This window comes from Sparus aurata, chromosome 23, assembly GCF_900880675.1.
Source record: "Sparus aurata chromosome 23, fSpaAur1.1, whole genome shotgun sequence".
Classification (NCBI taxonomy): domain Eukaryota; kingdom Metazoa; phylum Chordata; class Actinopteri; order Spariformes; family Sparidae; genus Sparus; species Sparus aurata.
The window spans coordinates 21,273,366-21,293,406 of NC_044209.1; the positions used below are offsets into that span (position 1 = coordinate 21,273,366).

Sequence of the window (20,041 nt, forward strand, 5' to 3'; positions counted from 1 at the left end):
TATAGAATACAATGCTGCCTGCACACGTCTGTCTGATATCTATGAGATACTGGTGACTTCACATTATAAAACGCATAGCTAGTTTAGGTGCAGCTGTGTTGGAAATGTCAAAAACTCAAAGGCATCTGATACTTAGGAAAAAAAAAAAAAAAAAGAAACCACTGCTTTTTGAAAAGTGTCAGAAAGGTAAAGTAAAAACAAAAGAAGAACAGTTGCAAAAAATTTAACAAGGCATTGTGTTGTAATTATATCTTGTAGTTTTTTATTTTAATGTAAAATCCTATTCTGAAAAATAGCGGTCAGTTTCTATGTCATATGTTATAGCTACAGTTAGACTGCACTTTGTCGCCCCCTGTCGCCGACACGACACATCACAGCAGTTCGCAGCCTAGTTTCACTTTTCTTCCATGGCTTCAGAAGTGTGGCGGCCGTTGTAAGATAGCGAGAATCGCCGTGAAACCTTTGTAAGGTCAGTAAATATGACAAATCTCACAGATATCCAGTGTATTTGGTGACAGATAGAATCAGCGTTGGGTGCAAACAGAAGATCCTTCGATGGTGCGTCAGGCTCGTTGTCAGTTTAGATTTTTTCCGACTGTGTTTCTTTCACTTCCTTGAAACTCAGCTCTGCAATGTGGCTTTCCCTCTCGCTGCTGCATGTAATTCTTCACATCCTGTCGCAATAAACACTCAATATTTAGCATATTATTTGCAGGGTGGCTGCAATATTAGACCATAGTATTTTGTGATCTAATAAAACTGATATAAAATTGCTGTACAATTCAAGCCAAGTATATATATATATATATATATATATATATATATATATATATATATATATATATATATATATGCTTTTGAAAAGCGAATGCTGATCCTAGAGCAGTTTCAGGCAGATTAGTTACCAACGGCAACAGCAAACTGTGCAGTAACTGGGAAGTAGGAAGGTAGGAAGAAGAGGAAGAAGGGGCGTTCACTTCAACATCTGTCGCAATCTGCACATTTTATTTAATCCTTTCACATCTATGTCTGTATTGCAGACAGAGAGCGGATTTGAGCTAAACAGAGACTTAAGTTTTTTCTTTAACATTTCAGAGTAAAACCCCACAAATGTCTTTAAGATAAGTTAAATAGATATTTAGTAGTTGCTTTAACTTATCATTATAGCCTGAAAAATGTTTTACAGAACCAGGTTAAGAGGAATCATTTGTGAGGCTGTAATACATTTGAAATTGCTAATTATTTTGTCATAATATAAAAAAATAAAATATTACCTGAAATGGACATTTTTGATTCATGTTGGTGTAGTGTCCTAGTAACCCCCAATAGAGGGTGTTATATTATCAAATATGCTTCCTTTCTCTTTCACAAGGGTGGGGTCTTTGAATGGCTGCCGAATAATTCAACATCAAGATCTTAATGAATAGATGCTGTCTCTCAGCTTTTCCTCATTGTCCCATCCACATTCAGGCTCGCCGTTTGTGCAGAATCATGACATTTTTGTGTTGCCGTCTTGCACTTCACGCAGCGGTGATTGTGTTTCTCCCAGCAGATGGCAGAGCCGGGCCGGACTGTGAGGGTGAATGGTCTGCCCACAGACACTGAGGATGCCAGGCTGAAAGATAAGCTGTTTATTCACTTCCTGAGAGAGAGGAACGGAGGAGGCGAAATAGACTCTGTCACTATTGTCAAGGCAACGCCCGTGTATGCCCTCATCACCTTTGAGGACAGTGGAGGTCAGTGGGGTCAGGATGTGTGCATGTGAAGTAGATAGATAGATAGATAGATAGATAGATAGATAGATAGATAGATAGATAGAAACTTTATTGGTCCTTTACAGATTATTACTTTGTTACTCCCGCTACATTTGTAGTCTGGACAGCCACCACAACCATGCAAGATGTCGAGTAGAGGTTATGAGCTAAAATACCAGAATGGTACCAAAAACAGCTGTTAACTATAGGTATATATAATAATGATGATGTCCAATGTCTAAAAGTGCTGCCTGTATCATCCAAAATTTTGAAATTACATATAAAAAAATAAAACAGTATATAAAACACATATACAACATGAATACCTCAAAAGCAGATGTGTGCATAACATACAAAATAACATGTTACATCTATTACAGAGACATGTAACAGTGAAAATAATAACTATATTATCTTATTAAGTAAAATCACTAATTAAAGTTGCAATATGTAAGAATGTTAGTTTAAAACTTTTAAAAATGAACTATACTTATTATCAGAATGTGAAGAAATAACAGTTCTGAAGTTATATCAAAGACAGTAAAGTGTTAGCATGCTATCAAGCTAACCTCAGGACTGAAAACCTCTCTCTCCCAGCACGCCTAAGCTAACTTAGCTAGCTGCATGGCTAACTTAGCCAATGAGCTAACAGTAGCTACAATCACAGATGGATATACAATACAGTTAGCAGCAGTTATCAGTTACTCTGGTCATATACTGCCCCTATTTGTTGCAGTATTTGTTGAGTATGAATTCAGCAGGTGGTCACGTCTCACACACTGCACCTTTAACTACAAAGGCTCCATTTATTTTTTATTCTATAGACTCCAAACATTAAGTATTGGATTCTGTCGGCTGCCACCAGTGATTTACACTGAGCTTTAAGGCTGGCATGTGCTTCAGCGGGAGTAGCCAATGGTGAAAAAGCTTAGTCAGGATGCTTCACAGACTGAGATTAATTTCCCTCTGGTGACCCCCTCACACAGTGGCACAGAGACTTATTCGACAGAGACGGCACATTCTGGAAGTGGATGAGAAGAAGTATAAAGTCACTGTAACTGAGCACCGTGAAAGCCTGGACCCAGACAAGGTACATTCATCTAGAATGTTAGGAAGTATGTCAACAAATGCTGAATGTGCAGTAAAATCCATGAATGTTTCTCTTCTTCCGGCATCGTAGGTCATCCCAAGTTTATCAGCAACGGTCGACTACAGCCAGCTTCCTGGGGGAGTGATGGCATTGACAAGCCTTCATAAGAGCCACCCTGATGTCCAGATAAACTACGATGCTACTGTGGAATTGTACACATTGTATGGCGTCTATTCCAAAGTCCAAGCTGCCTTGGCTCAGCTGCTTGGTCCACAACCAAAAGAAAACAAAGACTCAGGTCAACCTGACACCAGTGGCCCCAGGTCTGTTCAGGTAGCACGGAAGCCTCATGCTCAGGAGCCAGAAGATCAGAGCAGGGAGACTAATAAGCAAGCAGAACAAAGAGAGGAAGTTCACTCTGATGAGTACAACTCAGACCCACATAGAGACCTGACACCTGGTGGTAATGGCTGGGAAGACACTGGTCAGACAGAGGCTGCAGCTCTGCAGCATCCTACAACGTCAGAGGAGGAGTTCTTCCTAATGGTGGATGCTGACATGTTTCAGTATGTGCAGAAACACTGTCGAAAGGAATATCAGCGAATCCTTAGTCAGCACGGTGTTGATGTGGTGGATATGACAAATCAGGGGTTGACTAGTCTATTTCTGCAGGTTGCAACAGGAGTGGGGGACAGTCGTCGAAGTCAGGAGACCCTAAAGTTAGCAAGACAGGCAATGAGTAGCTTTTTCCAAGAGAACGAGATCAAAATCCGTCGAGCCCAGCTTCCTAAGATTATCCTGACACCAAGGGGGGGACTGCAAAGGGCAAAAGAGACCTTAAGTGTCAGACTTCCCAAGCTTCTTGTGAATGAAGATGACCGAAATATTTACATCATTGGCAGCAGCAGTGATGTCTCAGAGGCCAAGCAGTTTCTCCTGCTGGACCACAGCGAAGTGTCGGGAAAGAAAGAGGATGTGGCCAGTCTTCTTAGATATCCTTCCTATGATTTAGGTTCATTAACTCATGCCGATGAGCAGAGAGTCCCCCTCACCACAACCCCCACTGTAGATCCAGTGGATGATAGGGTAGATAGGCTGCTTAGGTCAGAGGAGGATGAGAGGAGAGCTGAAGGGGCCAGAAGGTATAAGCTAGCTGCTCGGTTTAAGGATACGGGGCTGGCTGCACTGGGCAGTCGGCCAACTGACTTCAGTGTACGAGGAGGGCTCTCGTCTCCCATTAGGCAAGCACGCCTTGGGCCAGTGTTAGGGCATGATGTACTGTCAGAGACAGCCCAGATTGGTGGTGAGAAAGTCTCCAGAGCGGTATCCCAAAACACTGGAGGGGACATCTTGTTTAGGGGTGGAGATTATTTGTCGTCAGCTGCTTCGCTGCATAAAAACTCCTTGAGCTCACATTTAACTGATGCTAGACCCAAGAGTTTAACGTCCCCCCTTAGCACAAATCAGTCCAGTTCGTCAGGAAGTCCTCCACATCCACCTGCTGGGTCTGGATCTACCTTAAAGCGAGCCAGCAGTTTCTCAGGAACTCCTCAGCAACGGGTGCAAGTTACGGGTCAGAAGAGTCAAGACGACTCCAGCAGGTCCACAAACAGACCAAGGGCCAGGTCCTCTAGCTTCAGTAACCAAACGGGGAAGGAGAAGCGTGAAGTCTATAATGCAGAGATTACCGTTTCCAATGTGATGTGGCAGCACATAAAAGAGGCCTACAGCACCCGAGTGGACGACCTGACTTCTGATGTCCAGGTGAAAGAGAGACGCCCAGAGGGTAGTAGTGATCTGACTGTCGCCTTGCGAGGGGCAGAATCATCAAAAGTGAGTTCATGTCAACTAGGTTTACAGAGGCTGGTTGATTCGGTTGCAGCAGACTTTTCCACGCAGCGATTGCACTTGGTAGATCTCGGTATCACTGACGCAGCAGATGAAACCTTACAGGCCTGTTGTGCGGATGTACGTAGCCGCTTCAAAAAAGTGACTATCTCGACATTAAAGGATAGTTTATATCTTCTTGGTCCAAAACAGTTGTGTTCTCAGGTACACGCTGCACTGCGGGAGGTATTTTCAGGAGATTTAGCCCAAATACCAGGCCAGCAGGACTTCTCTTCCTCTGCTTCCTCCAATTTGAATCCATCCACATTTTCACAAAGGAATGAAGACAAAAGCCCGCACAGTAATCCTCAGGGGATCCCAGCGAGCCAAACAAGCAATGCTGATTGGACTGGTAGTAGTCAGGAGAGGGGACCAAAAAGTAGAAGTGACCCCCAAGAGCCAGAGCATGTGAATGGATCTAGTAGCAAGCCAGTGATAAGGAAAGAACCGGTCATTAAGGAGAAAGTAAGAATTGTAAGCACAATGGAGATGGATGGACAGAGGACTGAGATCGACCACTCTAAAACAGAAAATGATAAAAGTGCGAGACATGTAGATGGAGTCGTGGAAACCAAAACCCGGACTGATAAAGACATGGCTCTTTATACGAAAGAGAAAAAGGATAGATTACAGCAAAGACAAACTGAGATCCAGGACACCCCGGGGGAATCGAGGCCAGGTTTCAGAGCCCCAGAGTCCATCTGTGTTTGTGGAGAGAGTGAGAAGTCGGTGACCAAAACTAAGTGTGGAGTCACCATGTGCCCAAAGTGCCTGGACACTGCACATGTCCACTGCAAAGTTTGCCATGAGGCACCACGAGGCATCCAGGGCAAAATGAGCTCCTCTAGAATCCGCATCAGCGTGCCGGGTCACAAGAAAGACACTGCTATCAAGACCACTTACATCATTCTTGATGGTATCCAAGGGGTAAGAGGCTTATCTTAAACATATTCTCTGTGATAACTTAACTGACACAAGTGCATGTTAATCTTTCATCTGGGAGAAGAAGATAAATGATAAACAGAACAAGGGCCACTCAGTTGATGTGTTTTTGCTGGTTAATGTACAACAGTTCCAGTCAATCGTCAACGTGTTGATCTTCTAATGTTTCACTTGGTATCACTTCCCAGAAATTGTATTATTCCGTGTAAGATGTTTATTACACATTTTGGTGTTGTAGTTGCCTCCTACACAATGTCAGCAAATGTTTAGATAAACTTCTCCTGAACGGAGAGATTATGATTTACGGGTAATATTGAAGTACCGGAAAATATACAGTGACATCATAGTTTTGTGTAGGAAGTCTATGTTCTTCAAAAGTTTCTTGATCTGCCCCAGCAGGCTGCACATGTTTGTTTCCTGTCAAATACCATCAAAATGAAATCATGATCACAAAGAGCTTTAAAGTTGCAGTTTACCCCAAAAATACAAACACACGTTTCCTCTTACCTGCAGTGCTATTTGTCCATCTAGATACTTCCTGTGTCTGGCTTCTTGCGAAATGATAACAGTCACTCAGAGCAGTTTGATATAGGAACTGTTTTCTTTCTACCAAACCTTACCTGCCAACTTTATCACTACTCAGATATAATCAGGCATCTAATCGTGGACAAAGAGTCGAGCTAACTAATATCACAGGTAAGCCAAGGAGCGTTCAGCTCAAGGGTTCTGTTGGAGGGTGTCGATAGAGTATCTGGGTCATGATTTCAACAAAGACACATTGGTGTTCTTTTTCAAATGTATTTATTTGGTGTTTTGAGCGCCATAAGCCCTCTAGTTTCATTATATTTGAGAGAAAGCAGACTTCTCTATGGCTAATATCTCCAAAACTCTGCAACTCGCACCAAAACAATCTAGATGGATCAAAAGCACTGCATGTAAGAGGAAAAATATGTATTTTTGTGTTCTTTGGGGTGAACTGTGCCTTTGATAACAAGATTTAGCTTTTAGCTTCTGAGACTTTGTTTACCTCGCTTTCTGTTTTCTCAGGAGGGTCACCCTTCTCCAGGAAAACCATTTCAAGGAGGAGTGTTTGAAGCCTTCTTTCCCGACTGCGACAAGACAAGGAAGATGCTGCCCAGGCTGGAGAAAGCCTTCAGGCAGGGACTCACCTTCACAGTGACGGAAAAAGAGACAGGGGGCAGGGTCACCTGGGACTGCATACCACACAAGATCAGCCTGTATGGAGGCAAACCGGGGTGAGTGAGGTCTTAACGGAGCTTGAGAACTGAAGGCCACACCAGTTCGCATATCTGAGATGAACCGCCTTCTCTTTTGTCCCTCTCAGGAACGGTTACCCAGATTCCACCTACCTGTCTCGCTTGTCTGATGTCTTGACCGCACACGGGATCGAGGAGCCAACGGAAATCTGAGGAGTTCATCTGTAGTTCTATATTCATGTGGTTAGAGCCATTTGCACTATATTTGTACCATGATAAGTGCCAGATTGTATTGCTGTGTTTGAGCAAGTTCATGATGTCTGGTGGTGTATATATATTTCTTTCAGAGTTATAGCTGTCATTGCAGCTGGATCTGCCTCACCGTTGCTTTCTTTAGGATAGATTCAAAAAACATTCCTGAACATTTTTTTCCCATAGTTTCAGCTTTATTTTGTACTCTTTTGTACTGTATGTATAGTACTGAATTGAAATACGTTTTGTTTGGTCCTGTGTGGTTTAAAGGATCATCTAGTTTAGGAAAAACAGGATGATATTTGCCAAATTTTTGGGTGCGTTAAATTAACGACTTTATAATAATCAGTAAAGAAACTACGAGTATCAAGAAATCACAGAAATAAAAAAAATCACATCTCCTGACGTTTTGTTATGCTTTTTTTTATTAGTCCTGGAAAACATGTAAGGCATATGGTAACATTACACACTGAAGCGTTACAAGCTCTAGAGGCCATGTGGATACCATGGCACCACGCAGTAAACCCAGAGTCAAGCACAGAAGCAGCATCAATTCAAAGGGTTTAAAAAACAAAGTCTAGACGAGAAGAGTGTTTGCAACCAGGAAAGAAAGAAAAAAAACAAAAAAACAAACAACACAAGGCAGGACGAGAACTAGCTTAGAAATCAACCTGTTGGGTATGCCTTGTAGAAAATTGCCAGTGGTGGCTGAACTCTAACAGGAGATGTGTAGTGGGATGGATGTGAGGTGAGTTTCGGAAGCATTCCCAGAGATAGGTTAAGGTGTTTCATGAATGTACCAGCTGTGCCCGTGGTGAGGGTGAGGACAGGGGGGCAGGAGGCACTGGGGGCAGTGGATTGGCTTCAGTTGGCACGACTGGAAGGGCTTTCTCCTCTCTCACACCACGCCACTACATGACTACTAAACTACCATGGAAAGAGAAAAGGTGAGCTGTACATAAACACATGCCTTGTTTTCTGGTCGACTACACATGCATCCTAGTGCTGTACACGACAAGCCCAGTCAGGTTGTACTTCCGTAGCATCTCTGTAATGTTTCTGTGATGTTGCCGCATCGCAATACCGTAAAAAATAAATGCGAGGGAAAGAATAGCTGCAGGCAGATGTGGTTGTTTGGGTTCTCGGTGTGGATGAGTGAACACAGCGGCTCAGACGGAGCCTCTCCTTTAGACTCGGAATACTAAAGCTTACACCAAACATGGATGTGCGAAGGAAAGTTGGTGTGACAGTTTTGTGCAGTGAACTCAGTGAAACACAGTGAAATAGAATGATGTGTGTGTGTGTGTGTGTGTGTGTGTGTGTGTGTGTGTGTGTGTTAGTAGATGCAAAAATTAAGTGGTTTCTTACATGAAGAAAACTGCTGTTTGGAATGACCTGAGAAACCATAGGAAACGGAAAGAAATTCACCTGAAAGCTAAACGGTGGGTGTCTGTGAGGGACTTCAGCTACACGAGGACGAGACAGACAGAAGAGTAGCTATCGTAAATACTACACTCATTGCCTTAGTGCATCTCTCAGACCTAAAACTACGAGTGTTAATTAGTCATATCAAATCTGAAACTGCAAATGTTCAGAATTTGTTTTGTTTTTTTTGTGGATTTTTACTTTGAAACACTGTTTTTCTCCTGTGCGTCTCTGAGTTGCTAGGTACTCTTGCATAAATGTCTGGAACGACAGGGAAACCACTTCAAGATGACATACACTGCAGCTTTACCATGGTGGAAGTGCTCTCAGGCAGCAGGCCACCAGCCCAAACTGATTGAGTTCATCTCAAAGGCATCTTAGCTCAAAAAGAGCGAAGGGGAAAATGTTGAAAGAAAGAAAAAGATCATAATCTGTTTTCCACATGCCGATGCATGCATGCAATTTCAAATTCCAGATGTCAAAGTAATGTTTTATTTGCCACGAATGTGTATGGAGAGAGTAGGGGGTGATATGGAGAGGCGTTTTTGGCTGGCTGCTGCTGCTGCTGCTGGACTGCGACTGTTGCACCGGCCAAGAGGCTCTGCGGATGCAGCACAGGAAAAGAGGAACGTCTTTAATAATCCTTGAGCGAACTGAGATCAGTTGTTAAGCGGAAATGTTGTGTCTGGGGCAGGCCAGGGCTGAGCTATGATCAGCCAATAAGCTGGGGTTTTGTGCAGCTGTGTTACAGTATTGGCATCCCTGCACAGCTGTGTGAAAACATCTGCTCCCTCACTTGCTATACAAGCTGTTTGGAGACAAACTGAAAGAAACAGAAAACCATACAGAGGGATACCATGGAGCTTTGGATTTGGAAGGATTTTTCTGTGAATCTATATATCTTTTTGGTGCTGTCTCCAGTACCTTTTCACTGTGATACTCATATTATGGTTGTAAACACTTAAGAGGAATCAACCTGTGGCGGTCGACGTGACGTGAGAGCTGGTAAAACACAGTGAAAAGGATTTAAATGCAGAGGGAACCGCCTCAGATTGAGGTAAACTGTGTGCAAGGAGAGAGGCACAGTGCAGGCCCACGCTTGAGCAAGACTGCAACCAATCAAAAACTACAAATTGTGTTAAAACTTTTGTAAACGGCAGCAAAAATTCTGTCAGCACCCATGAGCAGTTTTTTTGGGATACAAATCTGTCACACGACTCTTTTGCATTTTCATTTTTTCTTCAAGGTTGATGGAAATGCATCCAATACCAGAATTTTCTTCATACTTTTTATGCACTGTTAATATTCAAAGCATTGACAGAGGAATATACATACAATTTTGGCACACATGGTTCGGACCAACAAAAAGACTTGTATCACATTTAAAAGGAGTGCAGGTTGGCAGGTCCCCACATAAAGAGTATGAGCTTTGAACTTTAAACCCTTGGATAACAAAAATAAAACAGAAAAAACGACAAAAAAACCCCAAAACAAATGGAAATATAAAGGTAAATTAAAACAACATATTAAGTAAAACATCCTTTTTTTTTTCTTACTTAAGCGTTTGTTTCTCACATGGCACTCGGAACAGAAGCACCGTCCACAGGTTCACAAAGGGAGCCCAGCAGATTAGAACAGAACACTAACCAGAGGCTGACAGGACACAGTCACTCCCCACACCAGCGTGGCGGTCGCACTCCAGCCCAGTTTCGCTCCGCCCTGCTCCACATTTTACTTCCCACAGTCAGGGATGGATGAATGCTTTGATTTTAGCTGCCACCCAGGAGAAGTTGGCCCGGGCAGGGACTGGCAAGCTTAAAGTGAGGGGACCTTTACACGAGTGTGTGTTTCTGAGTGTGTGTATGTGTGTGTGTGTGTGTGTGTGCCACCTGTGCTTTCATTGAGCCTCAGCAGATACACCAGGAGTGGATGATGGGAAACAGGCTGCAAACCTGGAGCAGAAATCAAAGCCTGCGTAGGACTGGAGTGCGACTGCCATGCTTGTAAGTGCATTAAGATCAGCGAGCAGAGTGCAAAATACTAATACCAACTGTCCTCGTAACACAGGCCTCTTATCAGACAGGAGGGGGGAGATAGAGTAAGAAGGGAGGGGTCGGGTGGGAGCTACATAATACTGTAGCGGGGGAGTAGTGTGAGGGTGGCAGGGGCAGGGTGGGTGCTTTTTAAAACCTGACAAACGACCTGAGGACACACACGTCTTCACACACAATGGCACACCACACACGGCACATGAGGGAGGCCACTCATGCTAACACAACAACTTTTTTCTTTGTTTTTTTTTTTTTCAAATATCTTGTTTTTTACAAAGTCACTAGTCACCATCTGAGTCTCAACACTGAGGCCGGGCTCACAGACAGGAAGGCAGGCGGGCGGGCTGGCGGGCGGATAGGTAAATGTCAGAGGTTTAAAGTTGATATCCTCCTACGTGAAAAAGATTTGCGCATCCACCCAGTGGGATTTGTGATGAAACACTACGGATTATACCTGATTACACCTTTGGCCATTAGGGGGAGCGGTGTGCCGTGTTAGCAAGCGTACTGCTAATTGCACACATTGTCATTACTTGAATTTCAGACTGGAGTGCAATACTGAAAAACCTTGAAAAATCTGCCCCACCTCCTCGTTTCAACATCTGAAACCCTTAATACATTCTACACCTGTTGAAACGCTGGTCGACAGCACCGACTGTTGGCAAATCTCAAGTTAGGGAGGCAGAAAACCAAGAGAGACACGGGGAGAGGGAGTCACAGTGCCTTCTCTGACGAGCCTGACGCCTGTTGCTATGCCGACCATAGAGAGGGAAATGGAAAGAGGAGGGAGAGAGAGCGAGAGGAGCAGAGAGAAGGAGGGGAGGCAAAGTATGGACGCCAGCTTGAATTGCATTCTCCTCTCTCAGGTCAGGGTGATCGACAGGCCAGCGGTCGTTGTGAAAAGAGCAGAATGCCATGGAATGCCTCGAGGAGGATCGGGGAGGAGGAGAGAGCCTGATCCTGAAGGCGAAGACAAAAAAAAACGGGACCGGCATTCACCTTCTTAACTTGCTCATTTCAGACGCTACACTGTCTCAGCGCGACAGTGCCTCTTTCATCACATTCAGAGTGTGCATGTTTGTGTGTGTATGTGTGTGTGTGTGTGGCTTGTTTGAACAGAAACAAATTCTCTCTTAATTGGCACTGCGCACTTCTTGCCAACAGTTGGTCAGCTAGAAAAATCTGTAACTATGGAGAGGCGAGCTGAGCAATGATTTCTGCCTCCCTATTCAACGGCCGCACAGAAAGGCTCATTATGGGGCGGAATTCATATTCAGGCGAGTTGCTATATTAACTTCACGGGACGTTTTGGTGGGAGTGCATGCATTACGGAGCCGTTCCCTCGCCACTGATGGAGACCCTGTAGCATTAACACCATTGTCAGAGCAGTCAAACATCATGATCAAAAACCATGATGCAAATATCTCCAGGGGGGGTGGGGCGCACCAGCCAATCACCGGCATCTCTGACTCATCCTCAGTGACATAACTAAGCGTTGGACACTAAGAGAGCAACGTGTGGGTGGGTGTGGTTCTCCGCTTATCTGCCTTTGCCTTTGTGCCTGTCTGCGGGTCCGGCCGGTGGATGGGGTGGAGGTGGAGGTGGGGGTGGGGGTGGTGTGGGAGGTGGCGGTGAGGAGGTGGGTGGTTGGGGGGGGCGGGGACTCAGCACAGTGAGAAGGGGAAGAGGAGGTGGCAGGTGGAAGTCAGAGCAGAACAATTTAGCACAGTGGGAGTTGAGGTGCGGAGAGAGGCGTTGGGGGTCGAGGGTGGGGCCGAAGCGCGAGTGGGGATTACGGTTGTCAAGGAAACGGTAATTTTGCCCCCCCAGGCCTGGACGGTACCCACAATCCTCCACGGCTCTCTTCTCTCAATCAGTCCCAATAGGAGAAAATCTTTTGAGTAGCAACACTGTTTTTCTAGAGAGATAAGTGTGGAGCTAACGAGGCATAACAAGTGATTGGAGATCTTTTTTTTTTTTGTAGAGGTAAAGAGGATGGGAGGGGAGGTGGGTGGGGCCAGGCCTGATGAGAGCTCATGAGGGCGAAGCGGAGTGGAGGTGGAAGAGATGAAAGATCGACAGTGGTGTGATATTATAATCTACTCTCCTAACTCCTTCCCATCCTTGCTTGCCTCCCACCCCCCCCCCCCCTCCCCCACCCTCCTGCCCCATCCATCTCCCCCCCCCCCCCCACACACACACACCACACCCCCTGTTCCCAGGACACAAACTCCCTGCTGGTCTGCTTGACTATCCATCCCTCCCTCTCACTTCTCCTCCTTCTTGGCCTCTTCCTTCTTCTCCTCTTCCTTCTTGGGCTCCTCCTTCTTGGGCTCCTCCTTCTTCTTGTCGTCCTTCTTCTCCTCCTTCTTGGCATCGTCCTTCTTCTTGTCATCCTTCTTCTTGTCGTCCTTCTTCTTGTCGTCCTTCTTTTCCTCCTTCTTGGGCTCCTCCTTCTTCTCCTCCTCGGGCATCGGCTCCGTGGTGAGGATCATTTTGCCGATGTTGTTCCTCTCCTGCATCTTCCTCATGGCATCGCCCACCTGTAGGAGAGACCGAAAAAGGGCAAGAGGGTAATGTAAGACAAGATGAATGAACAAAGGGTGAAATGAGGACGAGAGGATTTAAAGTACACCTGTCATTGAGAAAAATACACGGAGGGTACGCAGTAGCAGCCAGCGTCTCCTCCACAAACACATATCCACCACAACATGAGCTCTGTCATTTGTTTTGACACCACAGAAACAAATTTTACAGCCTTGTGCTTCACAAATACGACTTTAATATGCAGTATATGAGAAAGTCTTTGAGACTTTAATAATATTCGAAGGGAAATTAAATTGTTAAGGCATCAAAACGCAAAGGAGGAAAAAAGGATAACAGAAGAAAAACAAACTAAATGAGGGGAATAAAATCAGGCAAAGAGATGCTCCCAGTATTATAATTCATTAAGGATAAGTATAATGAATGTTAATGATTATAAGTAGGCAATAAATACGGACACGAAGCACAAAGTAAGAGCTTGTTTACCTTTTTTTTCTCATCATTTTATCTCATAATGCTACTGAACAGCACATTTGTTTTAGTAGTACTCCAGTTGAATCACTCTGAAGACATATTTTTTTTTCTTTTTGGTAAAATGAGGCAGTGAAGTGCTGTCAGAAGTAAAAACCAATAAAATGATTCACGTACTCGACTGTGGATGAATCAATCGATAAACTGCTGCTATCAGATAGTACTATGTCTCATTATTAAAGGACGAGTTCAAATTTTTTTCAGGTCTCTAGTTTTAGTTGTTTTACTTGTTCCTCCCAAGTGTAAACCCACTGTGACGTCACCCAAGGGTCAGCCGGCCGTGAGGTGATATCCTGATTGGATCCAACCGAGGACACGCTATGGTAGCAACTTGTCAATCACAAGATAGCCATGCCTTAATACATACGCAGCTTTTGGTGATAAATCAAGTGAGAAGTAAGCTCATTCTTTTACGAGCTTACATACAGTCGCACTTACTTATAAAACCAATGGAGGTATGCAGGTTTAAGGCACTTAAGACTCATGGCATGTAAGTACTCTTTTAAAGGACAATTATGAAGGATTTATTGGTTGCAGATTGCAACCAACTAAATACCCCTCACCTCTCCCTAATGTTGCGTGTATGATGACCTACGGTGGTCGTCAGGTAACCTAAAAAAGTAAAAAACGGTCTTTAGATTCAGTATTTGGTTTGTCTGGGCTGCTGTAGATTGATGGCAAATGGCAGACCAACTCCCTGTGTAGATATAAAAGACTCATTCTAAGGTAACAGAAACACAATGATTCTTATTTTGCGGTGATTATACATTAATAAAAACATAGCCAATAATGAACGTTTCCTGCACACGGGACCATTAAGACAAAAAAAGTGAACATGTCCTTTAAAGGTGCTTGTTCAGCACAGGCTAATTGTCATAAATGTGCACTTATCCAGTTTAAACTAGAAGTGGCCGATGTAAAAATGGTTGCAGAAAATCAATTGCACATAATCAATATTTTCTTTCAGTCTGTAGAAATATAACCATGATGTAAAAGCTAAATTTGATGGATGTACGTCTGACTAGTCAGTCAAACCCTCGTCAAATGATGAATCGACCAACATGTTCGAGGAGGAGAATCCCAGCCGGACCAGCCACACCCTCCTCTTGACCACCGAGCTCTGTCCACTGCCTGTTCCTGCCTCCGTCGCCTCCCCCTCCCTCCTCCCTCCAATCCCCCTCATCGCGCAAGGCAGGCAGACCACCTAACGACCAGTGCCACGGCAACAGGGCCATCTCCTAGCAACGTAAAGCCTGCCTGAAACGTGGCCCTGACGACTCAGACACATGGGAAAGAGGGGGAGTGTGGGAGTTCGAAGTGGAGGGAGAAGAAGGGATGAAGGGAGCAACTGGTGTCCTTCAAGACGAGGTGGGAGGGGTGAGCCGGGGAATTATAAGAATTATCTTCAATGTGAATGAAAGTCACAGTGAGAGCGTCTGAGGCGCTCTTGACGACTCCACCCACTTCCACCCTCCACTCTCTGAGATCTGTCTCTGGCTCCCAGGCATCTCGGAATTTGAGTGTGCTATTTGCGGTTACAGACGTGACCATCATCCTCCTGGGGATCAGTGCAGATGCAGATAACGGAGAGGGATGCTAATTTTTCAAATATTGCCCATGAATGTTTATTGATTATTGGAGCAAAGGAAAAAACGAACAGCGTGAGAGGGGGAAGGGCCCGTGATGGATGGAGTCAGGGCGTGGCATTTGTAATCAGCTCGTAATAATCGATCATTTCTTCGATTAACTATCAACCAACAACTGATGCAAACAAGCGCCTGTTAGCCTTTATCTCACATTTCGATCAGTATTCTGCTCCTCTCTATTTCAAGTTTATTCAGAGATTGAATGTCACCATCAAAGGACCTCACCCTGACAAAGGCACAGTTAAACAGCATGACCTACTCAGCCCGCATTCAATCGAACACCCCTCCTCCATATGCAGGTAGTCTTATGAGAACATGCATCTTCTCAAAATAGACAATATGATACGCTCTATAATTTCAATACATTTTAATCTATAGTTTTTTTTGCAGATTGGTAGTATGAATAGTTTGAATAAAAGGCCGATTGCCCCCTTTGCGGCAACACATACAACACTTTTAAATAGCAAAATAATGTTAAAAAGGAACTTTTGAATAAGAAATATAGTGTAATAGTAAGTGCAGCTGGTCTGTCACTTGTTCCCTTCTCTCTAAACTCCGGAGGGTCAGCCAGGTGTGAAATAACTCACACAGCTGTTTGATATTAGATTTTGTGAAAATGATCGCTTATGACAACAAATATCGCGATATTTGATAATATCTACTATCGTCCCAAGCCTATATTAGATCCATATTATATCCTTATCGTGATATGGATGTCATACCGTGATCTCCTACCGTTGGAACCCTACAGAGGCCTTTATAATATCGTAGTTTTTGGATGTTGTTATATCGTTTTGGACGCCATCTAAGTGTCTTTTCCTGGTTTTAAAGGCTGCATTACAGTTAAGAAATGTTTTTTTCTGAATTGACCAGACTGTTCTATTTGTCCACATGCCTTCACCAAGTCAGTCGCCTTTACATTTAAATTGCTTTATGATGCAAAAATGGACAGGACATCAGCACCACAATACTTTTCCCTTTACATTTAGGCATGTATGTGCTCTTTTGAAGGACGATTATGATGGATTTATATCCACATTACTGACGATTATTTATCAAAAATAATTTCCCAGTCATTTATGAAGTGCTTTTGAAGAGATATTTTGTACTGAGCCTATTGCCCAGCCCTGATTTTTGTCATCTTTGCTGTGTATGAATGAAAAACTCAACCAACTCCAACAGCTTTTTGTCTGTGATGACGCTCCGAGCATCAGCGCTCGCAGATGTACACTTGAAAACTTGTACTCTAGACTGAGATATACCTTCTTCTCTCCCCTGCTCCCTCCGTGTCTCTCTCTCATACATCAGGGCCCCTCCCTGCAGACAGACGCACACACTGACTAAAGGATGTCGCCATAGCAACAAGAGAGAGAAAAAGCAAAAAAGATGCACTGTGAGGAGGATACAGCGAGATGGAGAGAGACAGAGAGGGAGTCAATAACCTAAAGACAGTCTGAAATAAAGAGCAGACAGATGGAGAGGCAGAGAAAGAGCGTCAGATGGCGGAGAAAGACAGCGGGTGTCTCTCTCTGGCCGCACTCACACTGGACTAAACACCGACCAGCTCCCGACTCTGACAACAGAAGATGTCAGCCTCTGACTCCCTCTTTCTCTCCATGTTTTTCACACTCTCCCTATTCATATCTGTTAGTGGCGTTAATTTTGTCAGTGACAATCTGACTCTGTCTGGCCGAGTGAGTTATGCTCGAAGAGATACAGAGCCTCTTGTGGAGAAAAACTTCATCTGCCAAGTGTTGAGCCTCGTTGAATGTGAGCCACGCCCGGCTCCTGCAGCTCCCACGCACACACACGCAAACCCACCTGGCATTCACATGACTTCTGGGTGACTGGACTGCGAGCGCACGCCGTATAAATGGATGCAAGTCAGGTGTAAATGCGCCCGTGTCACACTGAATCATCTGGACATCCATACTGAGGTGCACAGGGATGCTTTCAGTCACACAACAGGCAGCCATCAATAGATCTGATATCCACATACAGAGGCTGTTCAGTCAATACAAGTTCAGTTAGAAGACTAAACTTTAGCCTTTAAGGCATTTTACAATGCACTTATTTAATGCATCTAATATTTTTTTATTGTCTATATGATTGTCTATTCTCCTATTTGATTATTATATTTGTATGTCATTACCTGATCAGTTTACTCAATTTTAGTTTGATTTTATTTCATTGTATTCTTAAGTCTCACTTTTAAATGAGATCTTGATCTCAGTGTGACTTAAGTATTATATAATGCATGTATCTAGAATAATGATAGAGATGTACAGTATATTGTGATATATAATAATAACAATGATGATAATTTACTGTAAATATGATCCAAAAGCACATTGTAGATACAATCAACAGATGAGAATGTCTGTTTGTGGCTGAATTGAACTAAAGCACTATCATATATCTTAACAGTGATGTTCAAAACCTGCAAAGGCACTTTGTCGTCCTTCACACTGCAGTGTCCTAACAAAACCAGAGATATTAAACAGATCACTGTCTTGGTAAGAACCATGTAGATCATCGTATCACCCAAACCTACTTATGAAGAATATTAAGATAGAACATAACACTTAGTAACCGTGTTTCCATCTAGTTGTCAATCAATTTTGAAGCCATCTTTAAAAATATTGCCAAAAAGAAGGAGAAAAAAGTACATACAAAGAATGAAAAATTAGGGGTGTTTTCATCAGCTGGTTTTGATGGAATAAACTGGAGTATGCAGAGTGTAGTTTCATTAGAAGATGTCGGGAGAGGCTAGGTCACGCACTGCTGTAATAAAGCAGCAGTAGAAGAAGTATAAACAGGACCAGCCAATATATCTGTTGTTTCATAAACCTTGCATTAACTTAAACTCTTCCATAAAGCTGCCCCTGCTGCTTGTACTAGCCATTATTTCTGGTGTTATGGGAATATCCAGGTAGATGCAGACAGTGGAAACAGCTTCAGGAGTAAAGACACAGACCTGCTCAAGGTGCCAGGTGGAGTCGATGCGGGGCTTGACCTTGCCCGCCTTGTACAGATCCAGGATGGTGTTCATGGCCTCGGTGATGAGCTCCATCTCCCCGTCCAGGTAGCCCAGGTGGAAGCCACACACCGACTTGTTCCCCTGGATGAGGCTGAGCGTGTGGATGGAGAACTGATGGTACCAGTTCTTGGCCACGGCTAGCAGGTTCTTCTTCTGGCCCGCGAGCATGTTAGCGGCACCTGAAAGGACAGCGTTTTATGTCGTGTTTTCCCCACATTTCTAAATCCTTTCAATTCTTAACCGCGTCATTCATTTTCTCTCAAAATGTTCCGGTTCTAACTCCTTGAATGTAAGTCTTCATGTAAGTCTGGAAAGTTGTGATAAGCATTTTTCACAACTTATGACATTTTATGGATTAAAATGAGGAAACGAATAATCATGTAAATCACTTGCAGATTGAGTGACAATGAAAATAATCATTAGTTGCAGCTTTACAAATGATTTGCTGCTGATGAATTATTTAAAAGGCTGGTTCATTTTCTATCAAATATTCAACCCCCACTCCAGCTTTTTCTCCCTTTCGCTCTTTTGCTCTGACCGTGCCCACTTTGTCCTCACCTGATCCTCAACTTGTCGCTCCATTATGTTACAAACAGAGAAGAGAAGGCCAAATTTCGATTCTTTAAATCTTTAAAGTTATTTATCAAGAAAAAAAACCCCAAGCATTTGCTAGTTTTTGCTTCTCAAATGTAAGAACAAATGGTGGATACATTTTTGGCATCATCTGCTTTCATCTGTTTTAAATCACATTTTGTTGGCCTAAATAAAAGCCTTAGTCATCACTAGGCAACATGTCAGATCAACATTAAGTCATGTCAGGCGCTTCTGCCCATGAGCTCTCTGCTTTACCTCTCTTTCTCACCTACGCCTTCCAACCCTGAAAACCTTTTTGGCACTCCAGCTCTCGCTGTCACCACATGCCCTTCCGTTCCCCTCCTCCTGTGTTCACACAACCTCCGATGCTCTCGCTGTCACTGTTTCTCTCTCGGGGGAAACAGGGGACACAAAGCATGCACTGAGAGGAGCGAGGGACCCGGGCCTGCTACATTCAGACACATTCCAGGTTTCTCGTGTGGATAGAACGCCCATTGTTCCGCCATGCATACTTCTGATAAGCTGGAAGAGGAGCAGCCAGCACCGAGGGACAGGGAGGGTGGGGTGGGGCTTCTGTAGGGTTGAGAGAGGGTGAATGGGCGAGGGGGGGGGGGGGCACCATGCTGGGTAGTGGGTTTTTTTGTGCCGCATGCAAAGGCAAGGCCCTGTTCTCCACGGATGCCGACCCCGCCCACTGTTGCATGCATGCTGGGTCCAGATTGGCATCGCAACAGAGAGAGCGTAAAGGCCTTCCCACGGATGACACACAGCACACTGAGGACATGGACCTCCACAGAGAGGTCAGCCTGCCCACCAAGGAGCAGCTGTATTCTGCCAAGGACTATTTCATGTTCTGTATTAATTTGCTTATCAGTTATAATCCAAGATCTCTGCAGCGACAGCAGCTGCTTTTTCACTTTTGCAGTAGAGTGGAGAAATATTTAAAGGTGCAGTCTGGTGTTTTTGAGGGAGACATTTTAATCAGAAGAGAAAGATCTTCATTGACTGATCTTTTAAAACATCTTCTTGAACTAATAATTAAACAATGAATGAATAAACAAACTGACC

General features: G+C 44.0%; 2 protein-coding genes across 5 annotated transcripts in view; one reads left to right on the forward strand and one right to left on the reverse strand.

Moving 5' to 3' along the window:
• The first annotated feature begins 359 nt into the window (after positions 1-359).
• On the forward strand, positions 360-10,101 carry LOC115575456 (uncharacterized). Of its 4 annotated transcripts, none has more exons than XM_030407567.1 (6): positions 360-469; positions 1,529-1,736; positions 2,741-2,844; positions 2,935-5,658; positions 6,721-6,929; positions 7,019-10,101. In XM_030407567.1, exons 2-6 carry the CDS (start codon positions 1,553-1,555, stop codon positions 7,101-7,103), a joined length of 3,306 nt encoding a protein of 1,101 aa, XP_030263427.1. In that variant the 5' UTR covers positions 360-469; positions 1,529-1,552; the 3' UTR covers positions 7,104-10,101. The 4 variants fall into 4 exon arrangements, with proteins under 4 accessions (XP_030263427.1, XP_030263426.1, XP_030263428.1 ...); XM_030407566.1 differs by having other exon boundaries at positions 368-469; positions 1,553-1,736; XM_030407568.1 differs by having other exon boundaries at positions 439-469; positions 1,550-1,736.
• A 2,688-nt stretch (positions 10,102-12,789) lies between these two features.
• vat1 (vesicle amine transport 1) overlaps positions 12,790-20,041 on the reverse strand; it is a 31,562-nt gene continuing 24,310 nt past the window's right edge. Inside the window, exons 5-6 of the mRNA XM_030407592.1 lie at positions 18,317-18,558; positions 12,790-13,161 (exon numbers count right to left, since the gene is read on the reverse strand). Coding sequence (XP_030263452.1) covers positions 12,886-13,161; positions 18,317-18,558 — 518 coding nt within the window. The 3' untranslated portion in view covers positions 12,790-12,885. The remainder of the gene's footprint in view (positions 13,162-18,316; positions 18,559-20,041) is intronic.

What these genes read in the sequence shown, in the direction of transcription:
- LOC115575456 (XM_030407565.1), top strand. An exon ending in CACCTTTGAGGACAGTGGAG is followed by an intron (nt 1,737 to 2,740) that starts GTCAGTGGGGTC and finishes CCCCTCACACAG; the next exon opens with TGGCACAGAGACTTATTCGA. An exon ending in TTCTTGATGGTATCCAAGGG is followed by an intron (nt 5,659 to 6,720) that starts GTAAGAGGCTTA and finishes CTGTTTTCTCAG; the next exon opens with GAGGGTCACCCTTCTCCAGG.